At 36.1% G+C, this 22,497-nt stretch overlaps 1 protein-coding gene across 4 annotated transcripts in view; it reads left to right on the top strand.

Moving 5' to 3' along the window:
- The window catches only part of ATG7 (autophagy related 7), a 72,414-nt gene that overhangs the window by 42,219 nt on the left and 7,698 nt on the right, over nucleotides 1–22,497 (top strand). The window contains exon 19 of one of the 4 annotated variants that reach the window (XM_015874781.2): nucleotides 1,858–2,161. The exons of the other annotated variants lie outside the window; for them this stretch is intronic. Within the exon in view, the coding sequence (XP_015730267.2) occupies nucleotides 1,858–1,872 (15 nt within the window). The 3' untranslated portion in view covers nucleotides 1,873–2,161. Of the gene's footprint in view, nucleotides 1–1,857; nucleotides 2,162–22,497 lie in introns of those variants that run through there. 4 annotated transcript variants of the gene reach the window in all.

Raw genomic sequence — 22,497 nt, 5'->3', positions numbered from 1 at the left:
TGACTAAAATGGATTCTATTTTAGTCTACAGACAAAACAAGACATTAACAAAAGATGCAGATTTCAAGAGCTCATTCAACAAAAACTTAATGGAAATGTTGATGGTGTAATTGGGAGTTTACAGTCTTACCAAACAAGTGAGAATTAATGTGTTGAGTTTATCAAATGAGATTTGAATAAAAACGGTAATTGATAATTTTATGTCTTTATTCATTGTAGTCAACCATAGTGTTCTGGTCAAGATAAATGTGCGAGTCTTTTGAGGATAATTTAAATAACTTGGAAACATAGAGTTACCTGAGAAATCCTTCCTCTTTCAAACAAATCTTTTTATTCTCTTTTTGGCTTTTTTTTTTTTTTTTTAAACAATTTTGTTGGTTTTGGAAAAAGGAAAAGGCGTTTCTTGTGAATCTGATCTTGTAGATGGCAAGTACTCGTACTTCCTTTGCCAATAATTTATTTCATATGTATTCAGTCCAGTTTTCTTTTCACGTATGTGAAATAGCAGTTTGGCATATGGTAAACAAAATATATACGGTGAAGAAGAAATAATTGTTCAGTTTTTTTAATGAAAGTATTTATTTCATGAAATAATCCTTTCATTGAAGTAAATAATTAAAGTTAAAATAAATAAGATCTTATAAGAGATTGCACGGTAATTATATAACTTTCAAGAAACAAGAGTTCATGGTAATGAAATACTTTCATTTTACTAGGTTTTTCTTGGAAAAGTACATTATCATGTGATGATATACCACAGTGTGTGAGAGTAGTTTGCTGGTACAAAATCCAAACATCACAAAGTAATTTCCAAAGACCAGATGTTTATCAGTTCCCTTTTATGGAAGAGAACAGCAAGGTTCTTATTTAAAGTTTGTCTACTGGAACTTTCACAGTCAGCTTTCTTGCAGTGTGACTGAGCTCTCATGTATGGTCCATAAACTGTGTACTTCAGAGGAAAGAAAATAGCTTTTATGGCCGCATCATCAATAACCAGAACATTAACTTTCATAAATGTGAGAAAAACTGGTTAGAGATATTTCTGTGTTAAGTAAATATTTGGCATGGCTTTGGTTCAGTGTGGCCCATGCAAGGCTTTTTCAGATCTCATAGAACGAGGATGAATTTGTTTCTCTCCTGACTTTGTGCACTTAAGAGAATTTTTAAGAGTAGTGGGATAAAGGACAGAGAGTGATTCTTTTAGTTTTAGGCAATTGCTAAAATACAGTAAAGACACATGAATTGTATTTTTCCAGGAAAAAAAGCACGTAGACAGCATAATCGTAGTTCTGCTTATGCTCTGACACTGGGCAAATTAACCTCTGTCTCTCATGCCTTCCTGCTTTGTGTCTGCATGTCTGTTAGCTAAGTTCTTGGGCACAGCTGTTGTATTTCAGTTCATTTTTGTTCTGTGCAAGGAGGAGTGAGACTGGAGTCTTTCTAACGCAAGACTTAGGATGCAACCAAGCTGACTAAAAATACCACAGCTTCTTCTCAGTACTTATTCCCTTGAGTAAAACTCTGTAAGAAGCAAAAGATCTCACAGAATAACAAGGAAGCTGCTTGCTAGAAGGATGTAAAAACAGGCTGTTGTTGAGGAAAGAAAGCAGTTTCTGTGATGAACCTCAGCTAGCACAACCCTGAAAAACACAGCAGTGTGAAACAAGAATTGCTTTGAATTCAGGTTATGAGTACCTTTAATGAGAGTGCTTTGTTTCATGCATACACCATTTATTACAGGTAGGTATTGATTAAATGGCTTTGACATATAAACAAGCTGTTTTAGCATAAGTAATGATCATCCATTTAATAATGCTTCTTTTTTTTTCCTTTCAATCCTAATTGATGCATGCACAGCCAGGAGTAGAGTGAAAAACAGCAATTCCCAATGTGAGATGAAGACATGAGAAACAAGTCAGCCATATTGTTGTGTTACAGCAAGTTTTTCAAATAGTCATTGTACGTAATCACTTCCACTTTACAGGGAGGTCACAAAGCTGTGTGTCCTGAAAGCAACATGTAAAGCTACAATTACCACTGGGAGCCAACCCTAAAGACTTGAGGAAAAAAAAATTCTTGGCTGCTGAATAACCAAGATCATGCAAGAGTAATTGTAGTTGGGAACTTAATCTTTAGCCTGCAAAACTGTAATAATATTTCCCCAAGCAACCCAGCTAGTCATCTTACCCAAAATAAGGTCTGTTGATTCAAGTTCTTCCCCGACTGAGCAGCATTACATTAATTGACTCTGGTTTATCTCTGAGTACCTGTTTTCTTTTTTCAATTACTGGCATTTATTTTTCATATGAGTTGTAATTGAATGCTATAAATATAAAGAAACAAAATTGACTGCCACATCTTAATATTCACTTGTTTAACCAGTTATAATATTTAATAATTTTTAATGCTTAATCATACAAAAAATTAAATTTAATTCACTTTTTTCCATTTCTTCTTTTTTTCCCGTGCATTGATTCTTGCATGCTCACTACTTAACAAACAGCAAAGCAAGCATAAAGGAAGCAGCTTAAACAGCTTAAAGCTTTGCTTTTATTTTTTTGATGGTTTTACTTCGTTTACATCTGCCTTTCTGATTGGCTGTCTAGAACTTAGAATGTGCATTTGTTCTTTTTGTTCTTCATTGTTCACTGTACATTATTCAGACTTTTCTACCCATATGCTTTTTGGCTATTCTTCAGTAGATTAGGATTTGAAAAATAAAATGTTTTGCTTGTCTTAACTAGTTCAGTAGCGTGATTAACAGGAATAAATGTAAAGTTCACTGCAGTGTTGAATTTATCGTTTTGAGCCTCATTAGAATCTGACCCCACGCTCTGAAAACTCATTATTTTTTTTTTCCTATTATGTTCAACATAAGCTGAATTAAATCATAAGAAATGTATCCAGAGTAATTGTTTGACACCCACACACGTTCTCAGGTGGTGAATGTTACAGTAGGTATGGCTGTTATGTGCTACTGAGCAGTGACAACATGGTACTTGCCAACATTTTTGATGCAATGGCATTGCTCTTGTGCTTATTTTCATTAAGATTGCATTAGGACTCACTGAACCACGTCTGCCTGGAGTTCTGCATTAAGAATGATTTTAATCCAGCTCACACCAAAACTGTATTCTTACTAATTAGGAAATGGATTATGGTATAATTGAAGAGCAGTTTAAAGCAAAAAAAAATTGACTGAAACTTGTATATCTCCTCATCCTGTTTGCATGCTGATGTCTGATTCTTTGCTGTCACACAGAGTTCTTTGATTCTCTCTTATGGTTTCCTAGGGTACCACAATATACTGCTGCAAAGATTAAATCACTTAGTCCTTCCTTTTAAACTGTTCTAACTAGAGGATATAGTTAAGAATACTTTAATCGTGTATTGCCTGACCACTGTCACAGAATATCTGATAGACTCATGTCTAGATAGCTAATGTTACCAGCTCATGTAGATAACTGGAGGCATAGAGGAGAAAGCTAGACAGAAAGCAAAACTGTCCTCTGATTGTTCTACTTAGAAAACAGAAAGCTTCTGACATTAAAAATGCATATTCATTGATAGGCATGCGTTCTTCTCTGATTTATTTGTGTAGTCCAACACAAAGAGATGTATTTTTCCAGTGAGTTTATTTTCTATTTCATCATTGATTATAAATGTATGTGTACTTGATTTAAAACAGTCTTGACAATAATGTTACCAAAAATATATAGTCAAATGATAATTTGGCTCTGAAATGTACATATCAATCCATAATTTTAGCAAAGTGAAGTCTTGTTACTAACCAAATAGTATTAACATCCCTGTTACACAGATGCCATGTGTTTTTATGAATATGAGTAGGTTACATCTGTAGTATTTCTATGCTACCTACAACGCTACTGTGTGAAGCCCATGGGGAATTTCTCAGCAACTATCAGAATGTTCATGTGCAGTGATCTATTCTTGGGATCTTAAATTCCTTGAAGTTGCTCAATACCAGTCAACATCTTCAGGTTATAAATTGCTTTGTAATTAACATAATTGAATTTGAAAGAAGATCCCATATACCCTTCTTGAAAGCTGTTGCTTGCGTAGCAGATTTTTCTCAGGTATCCCAAGTAACTTTTCCTTGGGAAAACAAGAGAAAATATAATAAAAAGGAATGTGGGTTTAACAAAATTGAATTCCTAATTACACTGTCTTACACTTGGCACTTCATCAGTTAGCATGTCTCAAAGATTTTATAGTTCTCATGTGTTCCCCCCTTCACAGGTATAATAAACAATTAATTAAATTGTACCTTCAGCAAATGTGGCCCCCGTATTGCCACTTCACCTTTAGGCCACTGACTAATGCAGTTTGTTATGGAACGCTGACACATAGAGATGACTAGCAGAAAAAAAAGAAGAAGCTTAAGCAATGAAGATGTAGGTAATAAATTAGCTTTGTATTTATGCTTTGTTGTTTTATGTTGCTAAGGAAGGGATTTAAAAGATCAGAATATGAAAGTTGTATTGGAAGTAGCTTTGATTTATTTTTTTCCACAGTTCACCAGTCAAATTTTGTGCCAGTGTACTATAGCGCTCATCTACGGATACTTGAACTGAGGGATAAAAATAACACTAAGTGCAAATTTGGACAGTGGCTTTTGTATGCACTTAGCTCCTGCACTATGTGAATCTGTAGGGCCGCCTCTGACAGTTTTTGCTGGCAATTGCTTGAAAGGAGTTTCCATTGTTAATACTTCAGCCAAACTGGTATGACTTCATGTTTGTAGAGTGTTGCCCCATGATTTAAAGAATGTATTGTGATTCTTTGAATATGTTAGGCAGAAAAACAAAACCTGAAAGAAGCAGGTTATCTTGCCCTTTGAGTCATTAGCTGGTACTTTTTTTATGAGTACTGATAGTATTATTCATCAAATATTTGAATAAGAGAAAAAAGAGGAGGTCTTTGGCTTGAATTCCAGATGTTTATGCCTTCACAAATGTCTTCCAGCTCTTCAAGAGAACAGTAGCCCTTGCTTGTCTTTATTTCTCTGGGTGTATCATAAGAAAGCAATTTTAAAAATTAAACAAATTAGGACATACACTTGCAAGTCGTATCATTGAGTGATGAAATTTTTTTTATGGATGTGTCTTACTTGTGTTCCCAGAGAAGCAGTGGTGTTGAAAAGACACCCCAGCCAATGCCTCCCTCCTTCCTCCACTTTCTTTTTCACAGTGTGTTTCTAGGCGTGCAATTTTACAGTTCCAGGATGTGACCAAGGCCTGCTCTGTTTTGGTTTTTGGTTAATTGGCTAACTGTTGGCTGTGGCACTATGGTCCTTCTGAAATGGGTGTAAAGATGGAATTATTTTTTGGAGAGTGTGGCTTTGTTTTGCATCCAGACAGCTGTGGAGGTACTTGCAATCCCTTCAGTTATGTAAGATGCTGACTGAAATCCAGCATAACAGACTATATTTGCATGTGCAATCTCACAACTCAGTATTATATGCAGTGTTTTGAAAACTAAGAAAGAGGTAAAACCTTCTTTAAAAAGGCTCAGTAACTGCTTTGTTATTTGTTATAAATTATTATTTGTGCTTTCATGCTGCTTTTGGTTCAATTGTCTTAAATATAAAAATATTTAGCAGTCAGGGTAGTTGTTGACTGTGTGCAGGTTGTCTTTTGGGGGATTTTTTTCTAATTAAATGTACAAAAAAATTAAGTGTTGTTTGGCTTTAAATGCACTTTCTCCTACTTGAAGGAAAATAACCTTAAATTAAACTTGTGTCTTTTCTTGTTTGGACATGGTCTTAACTAAATAAAACAAGTTCTTGAGTGCTTGTTTTGACTGATTTTACCCAGTGACCAAAAAGGTAATATTATACCTGTCCATTGTTCTGTTCACTGTCTATGAATAGATATTGAAAGCTGGTTTCTAACTGAGAGCAATGTTTACTTACGAAAAAGGGTAATGTTGTATAAGAGCTCTCATTACCTAAGTGATGCAGGATTCATTTGTATGAAGGGGAACAAAAATTCTGCTATTGAATACCTTTTGCTTCAAACATTTGTAATTTTACAGAAAAATAGTCCAGACTGCAGCCAGCAAAACAAAAACATGGTGAAGCATCAAGAGTTTTATATCAAAGTAACTATGCAAGTAGGAGCGATCTTCATTCTAGAAAAGGTTTTCATTGTATTTGGAGGAATTGGTTTTGTTTTACAAGTAGTTACTTTCCTTACTTTACACATATCTAATCCAATAGCTTGTGTAGATTTGCCCTTTTTTCTTTTTTTTTAATAATTCCTCAAACCTAATAAGGGCCCTACACTTGGAAAAAGATACTCTGTCTTCCAGAGCGTGTGATGCTGACAAATGTGGGAAGAAAAGGGGTGAATTTAAGCAGTGGGACAAATCATTAATTTCTGGCTTATAATTTATGCATAAAATATTGAATTCCGCATTAGTAAAGTGGTCAGTCAGACTGCCAGGGGTGTGAAATGTTACAGCTAGCATCTGATTATTATCTTTTCTTTATTCTTGAGATGTGAGAGTCACACAGCTTGCAGCTGGTTCTTTACAAGTGGGAGCAATTCTCTGTGGAGTGAGGGCAGTGTCGTTACACACTGCAGCCTGAGGAGGAGGTATAAAATGGCTTTCCTTTACAGTTGCTTGCAAACTATCTTTGCAGCACTGAAGTAAATGAGAGCCCAAGAGAAAATCTTATATTTCAGTAGACACCACTCAGATACTCAGGAGACTTGGTGCTGTTTGGGCCTGATTAGAGGAGAGTCAGGCCCAGTGCAGCAGAGGTTGTAGGGAGTATGACTGAGATATGCCATAACGGCTTGTGGGAAGAGGCACATGGCATGTGAGATGTTGAAACAACTGGGTTGGTTCTGCTTTGCAAGCAGATGGGTGAGGGGAGATCCTTCTTCACTCTTCACATACCTGAGGGGAGTGTACAGAGAAACTCCTGGAAACACACAGTGACTGAACAGATGCAGGATGGGGAATCCTCACTTCGTATAAGGAACAAGGTGGTTAATTTTGTTTGTTTGATTTTTATCATGAGAGTAGTCAAATACTGGACCAAGGGCGGAGAGACATTGAGCATCATAAAGATGCTCTGAATGTGACTGAACAAAGCCTGAGCAGCCTGATGTAGTTGGCTCTGCTTGGTATGGGGGTTACAGTAAATGGGCTCCAGATGTCCCTAACCTAATTTGTTACAGGAATCTCAGCAAAAGTATAGAAATTCTTAGAGAAGAACACACAGGCATTGTAATTCATGCATAAGTCGCTGTTTTTAGCTCTGGAGTTTCAGTGAGCAAGTTTTGTTCACTCCAAAACTTTAAGCTATGCTAAAATCTCATATTGAGGTTTCCTGTTTAATACCTAATACTGATAATAATCCTTTGTTTAACCATGCCCCTTAGTTAGCACTGGTAAGAGCTGTCCTTAATTGCATCAATTAATATATATATATATATATATATATATATATATATATATATATATATATATATATATATATTTTAAATATAATCTTCATCAAAATCATTTGAATGTAAGTTTTAATTCATGGGTTGTTCACAGTTGATGGCATGGAAACATAAATGGTTTTGCAGCAGTAGAAATACGTACTAATTTTCCAGATAGCTGCACATTCTCAGGAACTTTTCAGCTCGGTTGATATTAAATATAGGAGTTGCTGTTAGAGCCAAAGAACTACCATCCAAGGCAATTATTTATGAATACTAATTCTGAAATTGGGAAGTATGTTGACATACATGCAGAAAAAAAAAAAAAAGAGAGAGACTTCAGTTTTAAGTCTCTTGTGCTAGACTTCAGATTGATAGTAATTAAAGCTTTCTCTGGTGTAAAAGACTACTAATTTCCCCTTTAGCAAAGCTTCTGTTTCTGTTTAGTCGAAACAAACAGTTTGAGAAAGAATTGCTGTTCCAAATTAAAAAGGAGTATCCTACTAGACAGTGTTGTTTCCATCTCTGTCTTGCTTTCTTTAAGCAATGTATGCTCATAATTCTAGTGGTTTCTTCTGCTAGGAAGTGACCAAGATCTTTTATAACTCTTGCATATATAACTCTTTACTCACTGATATAGAATGTCATGTATTGCATTGAGGTCTGCATTTGGGCATGGTAGCACTACCCAGAGCATAAAACTCTGGAAGCAGAGTTGACTATGTCCCTTCTGTTTGTGCTTGCCATCAATTTTTATGTTAGTTAATAAGTATCTAGCGTAAGTCTTTTTCCTTTAAAAGTAATTCGGATAAATGATATTTGGATTTAGACAGTTTCTTCACTATACACTACACATGATCTTAGCCAAAAGGCCGAGAAGTCTTCACATGTCTTCTTTCTATAGTTGACACGGTGCATCTTTTAATTGTGAACATGTCTAAACTAAGTTGAAACTATGGTTAGTAATAAGCATACAAAACCAGTTTTGAAAAGGTGGAAATCTTTTAGGAGCCAAAATAAGTTTTGCTTTTGACTTATATAGAGAGAAATAAGCTTATTGCCTTCTGTGATCAGTTTGAAAACCAAGTAATTTCTGTGATTCATGGCGTAAATTAAGGAGAGTATCCAGACTGAGCACCCTGCTTTTCATACAAACCATGAACAAGAAAAAGTATCTACTTCAAAACAAGTCTTAAGCTGTTGTGAAACTTCTTAATTTAGTGTTTACAGCTACAGGAAAAAAAATCAGCAACTTACAGTATACACTTCTCTCTATTTTGTGAAAGGGCACTTGGTGTTCTAGTACAATATATTCTAAGAGTAGATTTCAAAGAGCGCATTTTTGAATTAGTAGTGATAGTTGGTGCACTGATTAAAAACAGGACAGTTTACATTTATTGCCTAAGTTGTTAATGTACAGCATCATTTGTTCAGTAAGAAGCTCTGCAGTATTGAACAATCAGTTTAGTTTATGAGTGCTTTGGGAACATTTTTGAGTTTCCATTTCTCAGTCTTACAATGTGAGTAAATGAAAATTGATTCTAGAAAAGGCTGCTGTAAATAGAATATAAATTGGATTAGTTGTTCTAGATAAACTGGGAGTAAGGTTTTAAAATTATAATTGGGAATAAAGTATGCAAAGCCTGTTTAAGTTGTAGTTCTCTGTGTAAAAAAGCAGTAACAAAAAGCATGGGTAATGTGTCTTACCACATTGGGTTTTTGTGTTTAAGTATGAAATGGCTTTCAGTTTACTTGCAGTCTGTGTATCTATATGTAGTATGCATATATATGCTAATTTAAGTCCTGTAGCTTTAAACACACAAAATGGTAGAAGAGTTTTAATTTCTGAAGTAATCTTCAGAAGGTTTTTGCAGTACTACACTGTGCACTCTTGCAATATCTAAATCTTAAAAGTCATCTAGGTTTTCTTTGCTCTTGCTTAGGTTAAGCAATGGACGTACTATTTTGTAGAAACAATTATAATTGACTTCAGCTACTTTTAACTATTTGCCTCAGGCTATTAACTTAACTTTTCCATTCTCTGAATAGTAACCCTGACAAGAAGTCTCTCTGTTTCCTGTTCTTAATTTCTGCCTGACTCTGTGGACTGAACTATGCGACTTAACTTTAAAATGAGGTGGTGTGTGTGTTCCTTCCCAGTCATAAGACGTATCGCCCTATTCCAGGAAACACCACCCACTATTGTTTCCAAGCTTTGCAGATCTTATGTACATTAGGTAATTTAATTGTGATACAGTAATTAAAACCAGAAGTTCTTTTGCTCCCCACAAAAATTGTATTATGTTTTTTCTAATGTATTTTTTTAAAGATTAAAGCATTCATATTTTTAGCATAATTAGAAGTAGACAGAAACATATTTAAAAGCTAAGTAGAACTTTTAATGCAACTATACTGTTGATACCTCAACACAGAATGCTTGGTTCTTCTAGCTGTACAACTGGCCATTGATAATATGTGTTCTTAGAATTAGCACACAGTTGTTATTTGAAGCTAGTAGTCTCTATCCCCTTTTTCAAGAGCCATCCCTGCCGTTGTTCAGAATGTTGACTGTTACTCACTGATTTCTTACTAACCATCAACTTACAGATGGTAAGACAACATTTTTTCACAATAGTTTATATCTCAGACAACTTTTTGGATTTCTCATTTGAAGCAAATTCAGAAAGCCCTGCCATAGTGGTAAGAAAATGTTAATACTGCTGTAATATTAAGAACGGAAAATATGTGCTAATCTTTGTTGTTGCAGAGACAACAAAACATGGAAGAATACATTTGTAAAGTACCCTCAGCATTCATAAGGCTGTTGAATGTTTAGAGAATCCATGCATGTAAATAGTCCAGCAAGATGTGAACAAGATTACTTCTATTAACCTTTTAAAAACATGTTCAGAATAGAACGAAACAGGAACTGTAAAGTGTTAGCACTGAGTCTGCTTTCAGTTGACCTGTGCGCTCTGGAAATGCATCCGACTAATTCTGTCTAATTCTGTCTGTCATTCTAAAAGATCTTTGAAAATAGCAAATTATAATACACTGTTATGTACTGCAAGAGTAAGAGCATGTTGATAATAAGCCACAATGGGGAAAAAAAAAAAGTCATATCTCCAGCTTTATTTTTTACTTAGTACTTTTAGATAGTAGTAAATAGTAATACACACAAGGGGTTTTTTTTGTTTGTTTGTTTTTTTGGTTTTTTTTATTTGATTCTCATTGAAACAATATAATTAATTTCTGTAAAAGAAATATTACAACTTATCTTAAAGTAGAAAAGGATTCTTTACTTAAGGGGAAAATCTTGGTGAGTTCATGAACTTTTTTCAACAGTAGGACTAAGGCCTTGATGTGCCAAACTTATCAAAGACATTATTCTGTTAGCAAAGATGAGAAAGAATAATGTGAGTGGTGTTTTAGTACTGCTAAGTCCTTACAAGCTTTTCATTCAAATGTTTGCATTAACAAGAGTATTGTATAATGAAATCTGTAGAACATGTTGCAGCATTGTATTACCTCCGCCAAGCAACATCAGTGTGCATTTCAGCTGAAGAGACATGCTGAACACTGAAACGAGTCTGAAGATAAATATTTTGATTGGCTGCATCTTTAAAATGTTTTAATTGATTTTATTAAGGCTGGCATTCTTCCAGAGCTGCTGCGCAAATACATTTGGATCTGATCCTTCGTCATTTAAATAAATGCCAAAATTCCCACTGACTTCAAAGGGACCAAAATTAAGATCTTAGTCACTGGAAGACATGTTCTGATTTTATCTCTTGAACAGAGGAGTCATGCATCATAGTTTTTTTTGAAAGACAGAAACAAGTATCTGAAGGGAAGTGGCGACTGAGTGAGTTGTCTTCATTTGAATTAACACTGAAAGTGTTTATTAGTTTACTCTCTGAAGACAGCCTAACATTAAAGATGTTGACTCTCATTAGATATACTGTTAAGCCATCAGATACCAGAAGTTTGCTCGTAACAAGCCAAGTTCTGTACGTGTTTCAGCTGTCCAAATTATCTCTTGACCAACCTTTAAAAATTGTCGCAGTGATGCTCTCTTAAGTTTGTTGCCTGGATCCATTAGCTATGGCTGTGGTAGTCTGAGGAATAAACTCAGAAATGCTTGTTGAGAATTTTGTTAGACTTACTAACACCACTGGAAAAGCAAGTTTCTCTGTTTCACTGTTACCATTTTCCCACTTTTTTTCTTTTTTTCTTTTTTCTTTCTTTCTTTTTTTTTTTAAATCTGTTTTGCTTCAAAGATAGGTCAGTTTCCTAAGTCATCTCACAGTGCAGATTCATGAAAGGTTGTATGGGCCATCCCCAAAAGTATGATAATCTGCAGCAGCATGCAAGAGTGAGCAAGCAGAAGGCTTGTTAGGCTGATTTCTCTGCCAGAGCTTACTGCTGGAGTCTTAATTGGTTGAATTTATCAGATGATTGGAGAGAATTAAAGAGGTCAGGACTAGATGTGGAATGTGTGCTCAGAGATTATTTGAGTTTATGGAATAAGATGGGTGAATTTATGAAAACTGTTTGGTTGTTGATAGCTGGATATCAACAAATAGTTTTGTTGTGCTTTTCACTGGAATATTGGCTCCAGAAAATTGTTTTCTGGAACTTTCTAACAGAAAAAAAACCTACCTGCTTAATTATAGCTCTTTGTTATCTTCCTCCCTCAGAATTCTGTGTCTGTCCCCATCACTCTCTGGATCCATGATGGCAGCAATATGCTCTTAGATTTTTTAGTTAAAACACAGTTCTCCTGCTCTATCCCAACTGCACTGGTTGGTTTATTTGTTTTGTTTTTATTTTCAGTTCTGCTGGTTTCTAGCATGATAATTTTTCTTCCTTTGTATCACTATTCACAAGTCAAGCTATTATATGGTATCCATAAGAAATAGTTAAGAATTTTGGCTTGAAGAGGAAATTGCAAGTAGTTGTCCCTTTATTGGTTGATACTTGATTCTGAATATTTTGAATGTAGAAATGCATTTATAAATAAGCCAGAATATCCTGCTTGCAGGAAGACAGTAACGGGCATGAGCAGTGATGAGATAGATGGTTTATGAGTCACACTGATCCCTGCAATGGGGTACAGTGGCCTTCAAGTAGCAACATTATGGTTAGTTAGAACTTGTCTTAGGGAATCACGACATCATGACAGGAGTCCTGGAGTGCTACTGTGACATGGTTACTTAATAGCAATGTGTTCTGAAGAAAAATAGTTACAAGTCATGCCAGCTTTAATTATTTGACTCTCCAGTGATGGTTCGTGTGGAGTTATTTAATGGTTAGATACAGCACTGAAGAGGGGAGTGGGAGCAGTGTGTTTTGAAGACAGTCCAATATTTGCAATAACATGTAACTTGAAACAGCCTGAAGTTTAAGGTTACGAGGTACTAATGAAGGCTGCACTCACAGTTGGCTACTGTGTTTCAGCTAACAGATGGTAAGGTCTCGCTGTGACAAGCAATAGTCAGGGTGTAAGAACATTTCTGCATTTTTTTCATTATTAATTTTTACAGAAACCTTGGCACAGATACTATTTGCATAACGGAAGTTAGCTCCGTTGTAACTAGCTCTTGTTGTTGCAAGATGTTTAGGAGGAGGCCCTCATGTTAGAAAGCACAGTTAAGACATATGAAAAACTTCATAATAGACATTTTTGTTTCCAAGTCAGGGTATACAAATTTGTGCGGGCAGAAGAATGTTCTTAGTATTCCAAAACCAGACTACAGGTAAGAATTTCTGTTGATGATGGGTTTCTTGCTGGTTAAACAGAAAAAGGTTTTCTCTTTGAGCCGGAGAAGGGAATTTCATTCAGCTGTGAAGACAGCTGATTTGCCTTGGGGAAAAATGTGTGAAGAAACAGATGTCCAAAAAAGGAGACGCACTAGGGAACAGAATAATAGGAACTGCCAAATAAGAGTTTATAAATGAAGCATGTGAAAGCTTACTGTACATAAAGTGCAATCGAATTTAAGATTACTACATGCCATGAAGTACCTTAATGGACTTATCAAACTAACATTACTTTTCTATTCACAGTATTTATTCAAGCTTTGATTGCTGAAAGTCTTTGTTGTTTTATCAGTAAGAGTACATGCATCATATAAATGTGAAGTTCAAATTCTTGTAATGAATGTTGCCTGGATAATTCTTTAGGATATTTTGACTATATTCCTTAGAACATGCTGTGTTCATTAAAAAATTAACAGCAGGAGTTCAAACATGAAAATTCAGACTGCAGCGTCATAAACTCGCATTTGTGTTTTGCATATTCCCAAAACATGCTCTCTATAGATCTCATAATGTCTTCAGTTGTAAATATTTCTTTTTCTTCAAGGTTTTAAGTAAATTACTATTTGGAGTTTCTGTTCTGGCTTTTTGTGAATATTTATGTGCATCTTGGCAATTATTTTACACATTTTATTTGAGAAGACATATTTGTGTGTAGTAAATGTATGAGACGTACTCTGATAAGCCACTTCAGCCTTTTGGAATTAGATAAAGTAAATCTGTTCCTATTTCACATTTGCATGTATTTGTATTCTGCTGCTGAAGCTGAACATTTGCTTGCTATAACTTTGCAGGGGGAAAAAATCTCATTACCATATATATGTAGGTCAGCATAAAACATAGGATTTGGATTTTGTCTCAAGAAATTCTCTTCATTTCTTTGTGGCTTGTTTGTTTTGACTGTTTCTGAAGAAAGGAAATGCTGTGATTAAATAAGCATGATTGTATATCAAAGACATAGAATTGTTTCCAGTGATGTTTCTTCATCTTTAAGTTGCAAGACCATTTTAATGAATTTGATTCATAATTACTGCCAGAGCAGCAATTCTGAGTCTTGTCACCATACAGAAGGTAAAAAAAAATACAGTAGGGTAAGTACAGGCTTCCACAGGAGAGAAAAAATTATGTTCCTGCTTGCCTAGTGTTAACTCCAGAGCCTTCCCCATTGCCCCCCCATTTCTGATTCCTCCCCCCCAACTCCTATAGCCATAAGCACTTTGTTGTGTTGACACTGGCAATCGAACTGTCTTATTTTGAGTATGAAAGAACTACTTTTATCATTTCTAATATGCAGCCTAGGGCCAAAACAGACAAAGCAATTTAAAAGGACTGGGTTCAGAAAGAGGCTGGAATTCCCGTTTTACAGCCCTTGAAAATATGAGTTCAGTAACCAATTCTAAAGCAGTTATTTATCGTAATGACAACTGCTGATCTGTCTGTACTTGGTCAGCTGAGTTTCACAGTTTGATTAGAACTAGCTCTTTGCCATCCTTCCGTTAAAAATAAAATAAAATTGAGATACCTGTATTGTTTAGTCCATTTTTTTTTTAACATTATAAAATCATTTTATTGTCTATTAATTGAAGAACTTAGACTAGAAGACACTTCCAAAGAATAACCTAGTTCTTGAGGCAAATATAATGTCAGTACTGAGGCCTGCTTGTTATCAGGGAGCATCTTAGTGTGGCACACACTTTTTCTGTCCAGGATAATCTCTTCTATTAAGTTCCTTGTGGTTCATTCCCTTCAGACTGTGTCCCCTTTTTACTGCCTTTTACCTGTGTCTTATCTATAGGAATTTTATGTTCTGGTAGCTCTTTGTTCTTTATTATTGTCAGGCTCTGTGTACTTTTTGATGTGCACCCAGCCATGCATCTTGTGACCTAACTTTCAGTTTGTTTTAAAAAACATTTCACTTTAGATCATTCCCCTTTTGATCTGTCATCACCACTGCTGTCAGCTGACACTTTTCTTCTACTGCAAAAGGCTCCCCATCTGAAGTGGTATTAAAGCCCTACATAATACCTTTTTAATCTCTGTTTCTATGAAGCACTTCTGATAATCTCCTAAAGCCAAGGAATGTAGCTGTATCACTGCTGCTACTTCAACCTGCTCATCTGATATTCTCTGAGTCTAGTTCAGGAGCATGGAGAAATGCAGTAGTTATCTAATTCCCCACTGACTCACCACATAATTTTCCATAAGTTTTTGTTGTCCTTCTAAATTTTGTGCATGAACTTTAATAGCTGGAATAACTAGTAAGCAAAGAAAACAATTTGAATTCATCTACCAGTTTCATTTGCTGCCTGTTTGTCACACTGTGGTTCACTGTGTATTTTAAATATATTGTTGCTGTCCTCAGTGGGCACCAAAACTTTGAACGTTTGTGTTTCGAAATTTCACCAGGACATACTTAGACTCTTACAAAATCCCTCACAGACATCAGTGTGTGTTGGCGCTGCGTGTCTGTTAGGACTCGGAGATTCCTTGATTGCTCATTCATGAGCTTCTATAAAAAGATTACTTGCCTTTTGGCCAGGTGTATGGCCAACCTGTGTTATGGCGTCTGAATGTATAGTGTACTTGCTGGCTTAAAAACAAGCTTCAAGAACTGATTGACCTATGTGGAAACAGACTGCACAGATGTGTTGTAATATCCTTCCCACTTCAGCAGACATGACTAAACAGACTTTGTCTGCTCTGAACAATTAAGATGTTTGCCAGTGTGAGCAGGGCCTCATGCAAGTTCCAGCTTGTTTCTGACTGGTAAGGAGTTTTTTGATTTGTGCAGAAATATTTCAGCTCTTTGTGCTCTCTCCATTTTGCAGTGTACTCGGTAACTTTTAACTTTGCAAGAAGCACCTTAGGCTCTGCGTAAATAAAAATACTTCCTCTCTTCTGACTTTTCTAGTTTCTCTCATTCCCTAGAAGCAGTAGTTACATGGCCATAAAAGCAAACCTTGCTTTGTATTAAAACAAAGCAATAAAACCCAGTGATGTTTATTGGTGACAACAGTTTTCCTGTCACTATGACTCAGAATGAATTTGAGAATCTCTGCTCAGAATTTTGCCTTGTTATGAAGGTTCTTGAGTGTAAGAGTAGAGCTGTTGCGTGATATCCACAGGATGCAAATGAAACAGAGCTGATGCTGTGTAACTGGTTTCAGTAGGAACGTTTTGCTGTCAAATAAGGCAAGGAGTATGAAACATACTTATCCAAACCTGGGGTTTGATTGTTAATGCATCAGTATTATTGGCTAATATTATGAAGCATTTTTTGTTCTTGAGATTTGATTTAGCTGTATTATTGCATAGGTAGATAGAAAAGTTTCTATGAGCAGCTACTTCCCTTACATCACCAAAATCACCCAGAGCAACAATACTTAAATATCAGACTGCCAAGAAATGACTATATCTGACTACAGGAGTTAATCGTTCCATCTCTTAGAAACCCTTTAAACTAGAAAATAATGACTTTCAAAAGAATAATTGCAAAGCATGTATTTGTTAATAAATATAGGTCTTTTATTCTGTATTAAAAAGAATAGACTGTATTTGGCTAAAGTTTCACTACCTAGAGTTTTCAGCCAAGAATAATTCCTCCACAATACACACTGAACAGCAAATGGAAGAGAAATACAATGCTAATCCCTTTCCCTGAACTACAGATAGACCTTTAAAGTAAGTAAGATGTAGTTAAGAGGCTAAACCCACTAGAGGATTTAATTAATCGTGGTGTATGTAACTTAGTCATCTGAGTAACATCATAATTGATACAACATAAATTGTAACACCTGACTACCAGTTATTCAATATTCTTGAATGTGTTGAATTTAATTTTGAGGATTATAAGTGAAGAAGTTATAAATGTGTTATCATACGATCATGGTTGAGGATGAATCCCTTGTGGATAGATCACTGTGGGAAAAAGTCTCATTATAACTGGTGAAAAAGATGAGTGACAACTGATGCACTTCTTAATGGCAGAATGATAGAATGACAGGTAGTCTGTAATTTAAGATAGGAGATGGCTTGGGCTATCCACGGAAATAACATACAGTCAAAGAAAAGGCATTTGTGATATGAGAATATAGTGCCAGTATAGAGCTAGAGAAGTTAAAAATATATGTATTTGTAGTTGGACTAACAGATCTGAATGATAGATCAGTGCTTTGAATTGGACAGAAGCCATCAGCATAGCCCACAGAACACTGAGAATATCACAGGGATTTAAACATAAGATGTTGTGAACTTTGCCAAGGACCTCTGGGCAGACAGGGCAATGATAAATGTGTTTTAAAATCATCAGGATGTATATCTCAAAGAAAGGTAGAATTTAATCTAATATCCAGGATGACTGGAATTAGTGAGAGGAAAAAAAAAGGAGAGGATTTCAAAGCATAATTGACTGCTTAATTAATACTTACAGTTAGGAAAAAAAAACATTTCTTTTGAAACTCCTTTGCTCCAATGTTGTTAATTTTGTAGATTTAGACCTATAACATGAATTAACATTCTGACAGTGTTCCTCAGAATTTTTTTCACTTTTAAAGAGGGTTTGCAAGTGATAGCTCAATGTTTTTCTAATCTGTAAGAGTAACTTTTGTCTGTTGGTTCGTGTCAAGTCATCTTTGGAGAATGAGGAGCAGCTGAGGGAGCTGGGATTGTTTAGTCTGGAAAAGAGGAGACTCAGGGGAGTCATAATTGCTCTCTGTAATTCCCTGGAAGGAGGTTGTTATGAGGTGGGGGTTGGTCTCTTCCAGGTAACTTGTGATAGGATGAGAGGAAATCATTGTAAGTTGAGCCAGGGGAGGTTCTGAGTAGATTTTAGGAAGAATTTATTCTCGAAAAGAGAGGGCAGGAATTGAAATTGGCTGCCTGGAGTGGTGGTGGAGTCGCTATCTCTGGTGTTCAAGAAACCATTTAGGGACATGGTTTGTGGGCATGGTAGTCATAGTTGGACTAGATAATCTTAGAGATCTTCTCCAGCCTTAATGATTTCTGTGATTCTGTTTACACCTGTGCAATATCTGTGATCATTTATGCCTTTTAATTCCTGCTTATTACGTTCTGTAAGGAATTTTAGAGCTTCATAAATTGAGCGAAAAATAAGGAACATTCACAACTTGAAAGATCTTTTTCCTTTGAACGTAACATGATCTTAAGTGTTTACAAATGAGTTTGACCTTGGTTTTGGATGTATATGAAGAGAAAGCACATTATCAAACTGTTGCTTGAGCCTGGTCTGCTTTACACGAAAGGAAAAGCATGGTCTGCTTTCAGCCGCAATTTGCTGTTCTGGAGATGTCTGAGCTGAATTCTATTGTAGCCAAACTTCCCTTGGCAGCTGGCTGGAAATCACAGCATGAGAATATCTCCCTGTAGGCCCTGCCATATTTAAAAATTTTTGTGTTTAAATTAAAACGATTAATTGTTCAAAGTTATGCAGACCAACCTCTTAAGGATATTCCAGTATTTTTCCTTGTGGGAGGAGGTGGTGTTGAAATGAAAAAAGAAAGAAAGAAAGAAAATGTTAATTTAGTGCCACAGAGAGGTAAAGTACACTTCTGTAGGGCAGGGGTGACCTGTTGTGTGCTTTAAGATGAATCTTCTAGAGAAATTCATTGAGCAGTCTTGGTTTGTATTCCCATTTTGAAAGCACACAAAATATATTTGCTGCCCCGAAAACAGACTTTTTAAAGTAACTTCTTATTCTTATCACTAGCAATTGGATTAACGCGTTCTTTCTGTGGTCCCTGTTGATCCAATAAACTCAGTGTAATTGCATTTATATAGTAGGCAAAAAGATCAAAGTCATCCCATATGGGGGGAAAAGACCATTTTAAGCCAAAACAAGCTGTTTGGCTTGCAAACAGTTGGAAACCTTTGCTATAGCACATCTGCAGTGTACTCTGCATTGCAGAACTCCATAGCGTGGTGTGCTGCATCATTCGACTTGCTGCGGTGAACAAGAGAACTTGTAACTAAGAGTTGTAGAATCCAAAGTCATGCAAGATTCTCCTAGCTAAAAAACTTGTAATCACTATAACCAAAATTCTTATGGGCATTTTTTTTTTTTCTTAGCTACCTTGTGGAAATGTACTGAGAAAACAGAGGTGCAGAATGAAAGGATGAGAGGCAATGGGCACAGGATGCAACATCACACATCCCAGTTAGATAGGAAGGGGGGAAAAAAAATCAGCATATTAAACATAGCTGGCCCAGACCCTGAGCCTCATCTAGTTGGTCGTGCTCTGAGTGGAGGACAGGACAGAATGATCTCCATGAGTATCCTCCAGCCTGTATTCCTGTGACGATATTGCGGCGCCGAGTGTACTTTAAGTATTATGTTTTATAACCTCTTTGTTGCTGTCTGGATTGTTTACCTCTGAGGGTCACTTGAATAGCTCTTATCATAAAACTGCTGCTCTTTTTTTAATCAGTAACTGTGAAATGTTTGATTTTGTGTGACCTGCAGACTCACTCACATGTCTTAATATCAGTTACACATTGCTGTGAATTCTACCGATTTACAGTAAAACAAAGTCTGTGTAGTGGGAATTGAATATTCAGATGTGTTGCTGCTGGAAATTATTTGGGCATCCATTTATGTGTATGATTGAGACCTCTTATACAAGATCACGAAACTTTAAAGTGAATTTGCATTTGCGTATTGTGAATTTTTTGCAGGATTCAGAAATTAAATGAGTATAAACTTACACATCTTTGTATATTAAAAAATATAACATCTTGGCTCATCAGAAAAGGGAGATGATAAAAAAATTTGAATGTATACTTTTATATACATCAGCATTTTTATCTTCATTTCAGTCCAAGGATTTATATCAGAGATAATAATTGCTGTGAAAATACTTAATTTACTCGTGGCTTCATTGAAACTCTTGTTGTGTTTGGATAGTTGCTTTTTGGTGGTAGTAAAATGATGTTTCAAATCCCACACCAAAATACACTAATGGAAATTATCACATCTTCTTGATGGGGGGTGGTCATTTATTTTGCTCTGCTTTGTTCTCGGACTTTAAGAGCCTGGGGAAAAGATTTCATTATAGAATATATCCTCATAGGTAGACATCATTCCAGCAGCTCAGGTGCTGTGCCCTGAACAATGGCCTTTGCAGCTCCAAAGCACTTGAAGAGGTTACCTTACTTTGGAGGAGGAAAGAAATCAGCTTTGTGTTTGTTTGCTTCTCTGCTTTGTTTCTTCCTGGAACAAAGGGAGACAATGGAAGGAAATGTGTCAAAGGCATTTTAACAGCAATGTTAAACAGTATGCTTTTTTTTTTTTTTTTTAATTGGATGGTTATAGAAAGTTTTAGTCATGTAAAGAGCAAACAAACAGATAGAATAGAGGGCATGAGAGAAAGTCAATCCTGAAAGGTGATCAGACGGCTCTTAAACAGATCACAGTTGCCAAGATGGAAATCAATGGGCTAATGTTTGCAGTTCATATGAAAAGTGGGGCCACGCATGCAAGAGAAACACAGAATAATTATTGGTGTTGGTTGTGATCAAAATGAGGACGCCTTGTGACCTTGAGCTAGATTTTAAGCTGTGTCTGTGAACTGAAAATACAGAATTTTGCAATGTCTGTGAAGGGAAAACACGTGTCAGACACCAACGACAAAAGCACAAAGTTGGTGTAGTTGAATATTATTGCGAGGTATGAAACCATCTGAACAGGAAAGACTGTGAAGTTTCTAGCCAAGACACAAAAAAGAAAACTTATGTTGTTAGCATGTGTGCCAGAAATTAGTCATCAGTGTGAACTAAGTAGCATTGTGAACAGGGATCTGAACGGTTCTTGTGGGGGAACCACTGCAAGTAATGCTGTTTCTACTGGGAGCACAGGGAATGCTTACTTAGGTGCATTGCCTTCGTTTCTTAGATAGCAAAGAAAACTATGTGGTGTGCTATGCAAGGTCTGTCATGCAGCTAGGTCTGAGTTCTGAGCAAAGCTGAACACTGTCCCTGCTGAAGAATGCTGTGTCTGTGTTGATAGTGCATTTATGTTGGTTTTTTTTCCCCCTCATGCAGAAGGGGATGGTTAAGGAATTGTTTAATATGCGGAATGCCTGAAGTTTGTTTTCAGTTTCAGTAAGATGAAGGGTAGTGCTTACTGTGCATCAGGTATCTGAGATGAAAGGAGAGTGCTGAACTTTATAATTAGCATCCCTCAGTCCATACCGAAAAGCTTGAAAAAGCTGCATGTCAGAACTTGTATCCATATAATGAATTTCAAGTTGCAGTTTTATTTCTGTTACTCCTGAAAGATGCAGTCTCTGAACCAGGAAGAATATTGAAGGAGTCACACAAGGACTGTTGATGTGGCCTGCTGTGCTTAGTTCATTGAATTATGCTGTATAGGTTCACAAATACTTTGCAGAAGTAGATTGTCAGAAGTTTGGATGTATTTTCTCTTTGGTTGAGCGTAGAATAAAAGCATCATCTTTAACCTAGGGCCTATGACGAAGATCGTGTTGAATAGACATAAAATAATTTACTTTCAAGTTAAACATAGGTTTGAATGTATTCTTTTGTCGTTTGTTTCACTTCCCTGAGTAAGGGTACATTTCTAAATCGAGATGTGAGATGTGATAAGATGCAATTGATGTGGGAAGCTGCATGTTCTCATATGATACCCAGGGGTGCTGTTTGTTACATGTAACATCTAATTTTCAGCTTCATCTCTGCCAGTAGAATTTTCCTTCCTCTAAACCATATTCGGAGCATTTATAGCACAGTAAATATTGAGGTTTGTATAAAGATATTCCAAGGTTTTCTAAGCAGTGTGTATTTGATGCACACGTATGTAAATTTATCTTAGTTCAGTGTGGAAAGCGGTGTGTGGGGGTGGTGTGTTTGTTTGCTTTGTCTCTCTTAATGAGGTGGACTTTCTGTGCTATTGCTGCTGGATCGCTGCTGGCAAGAAACTTAGAAATCTTCTCAGAATGCACTGATATTCTTGCAGGTTTGTTTATAAGATAAACAGAGGTTACCTATTTGAATGACTTATGTTAATTCTAGGATGCCAAGCCTTCTTTCCATGTGTGAATGCTAATTTTGGAACCATGGCCATGGAGGTTGAATTTCAGGTACCAGCTGTTATTGCTGCAGGAAGGAAATGCAAAACCCTTTCTCTGTGCAGTAGGATTATTGAAAATGCCACCTGGAACTGTGTACAGTCATTGGGAACTTA

This window comes from Coturnix japonica, chromosome 15 (assembly GCF_054131305.1).
Source record: "Coturnix japonica strain WE chromosome 15, WE-NBRP24, whole genome shotgun sequence".
NCBI lineage: Eukaryota > Metazoa > Chordata > Aves > Galliformes > Phasianidae > Coturnix > Coturnix japonica.
The sequence above is the reverse complement of the archived record's forward strand: the minus strand, read 5'-3'. Positions and strand labels throughout refer to the sequence as shown.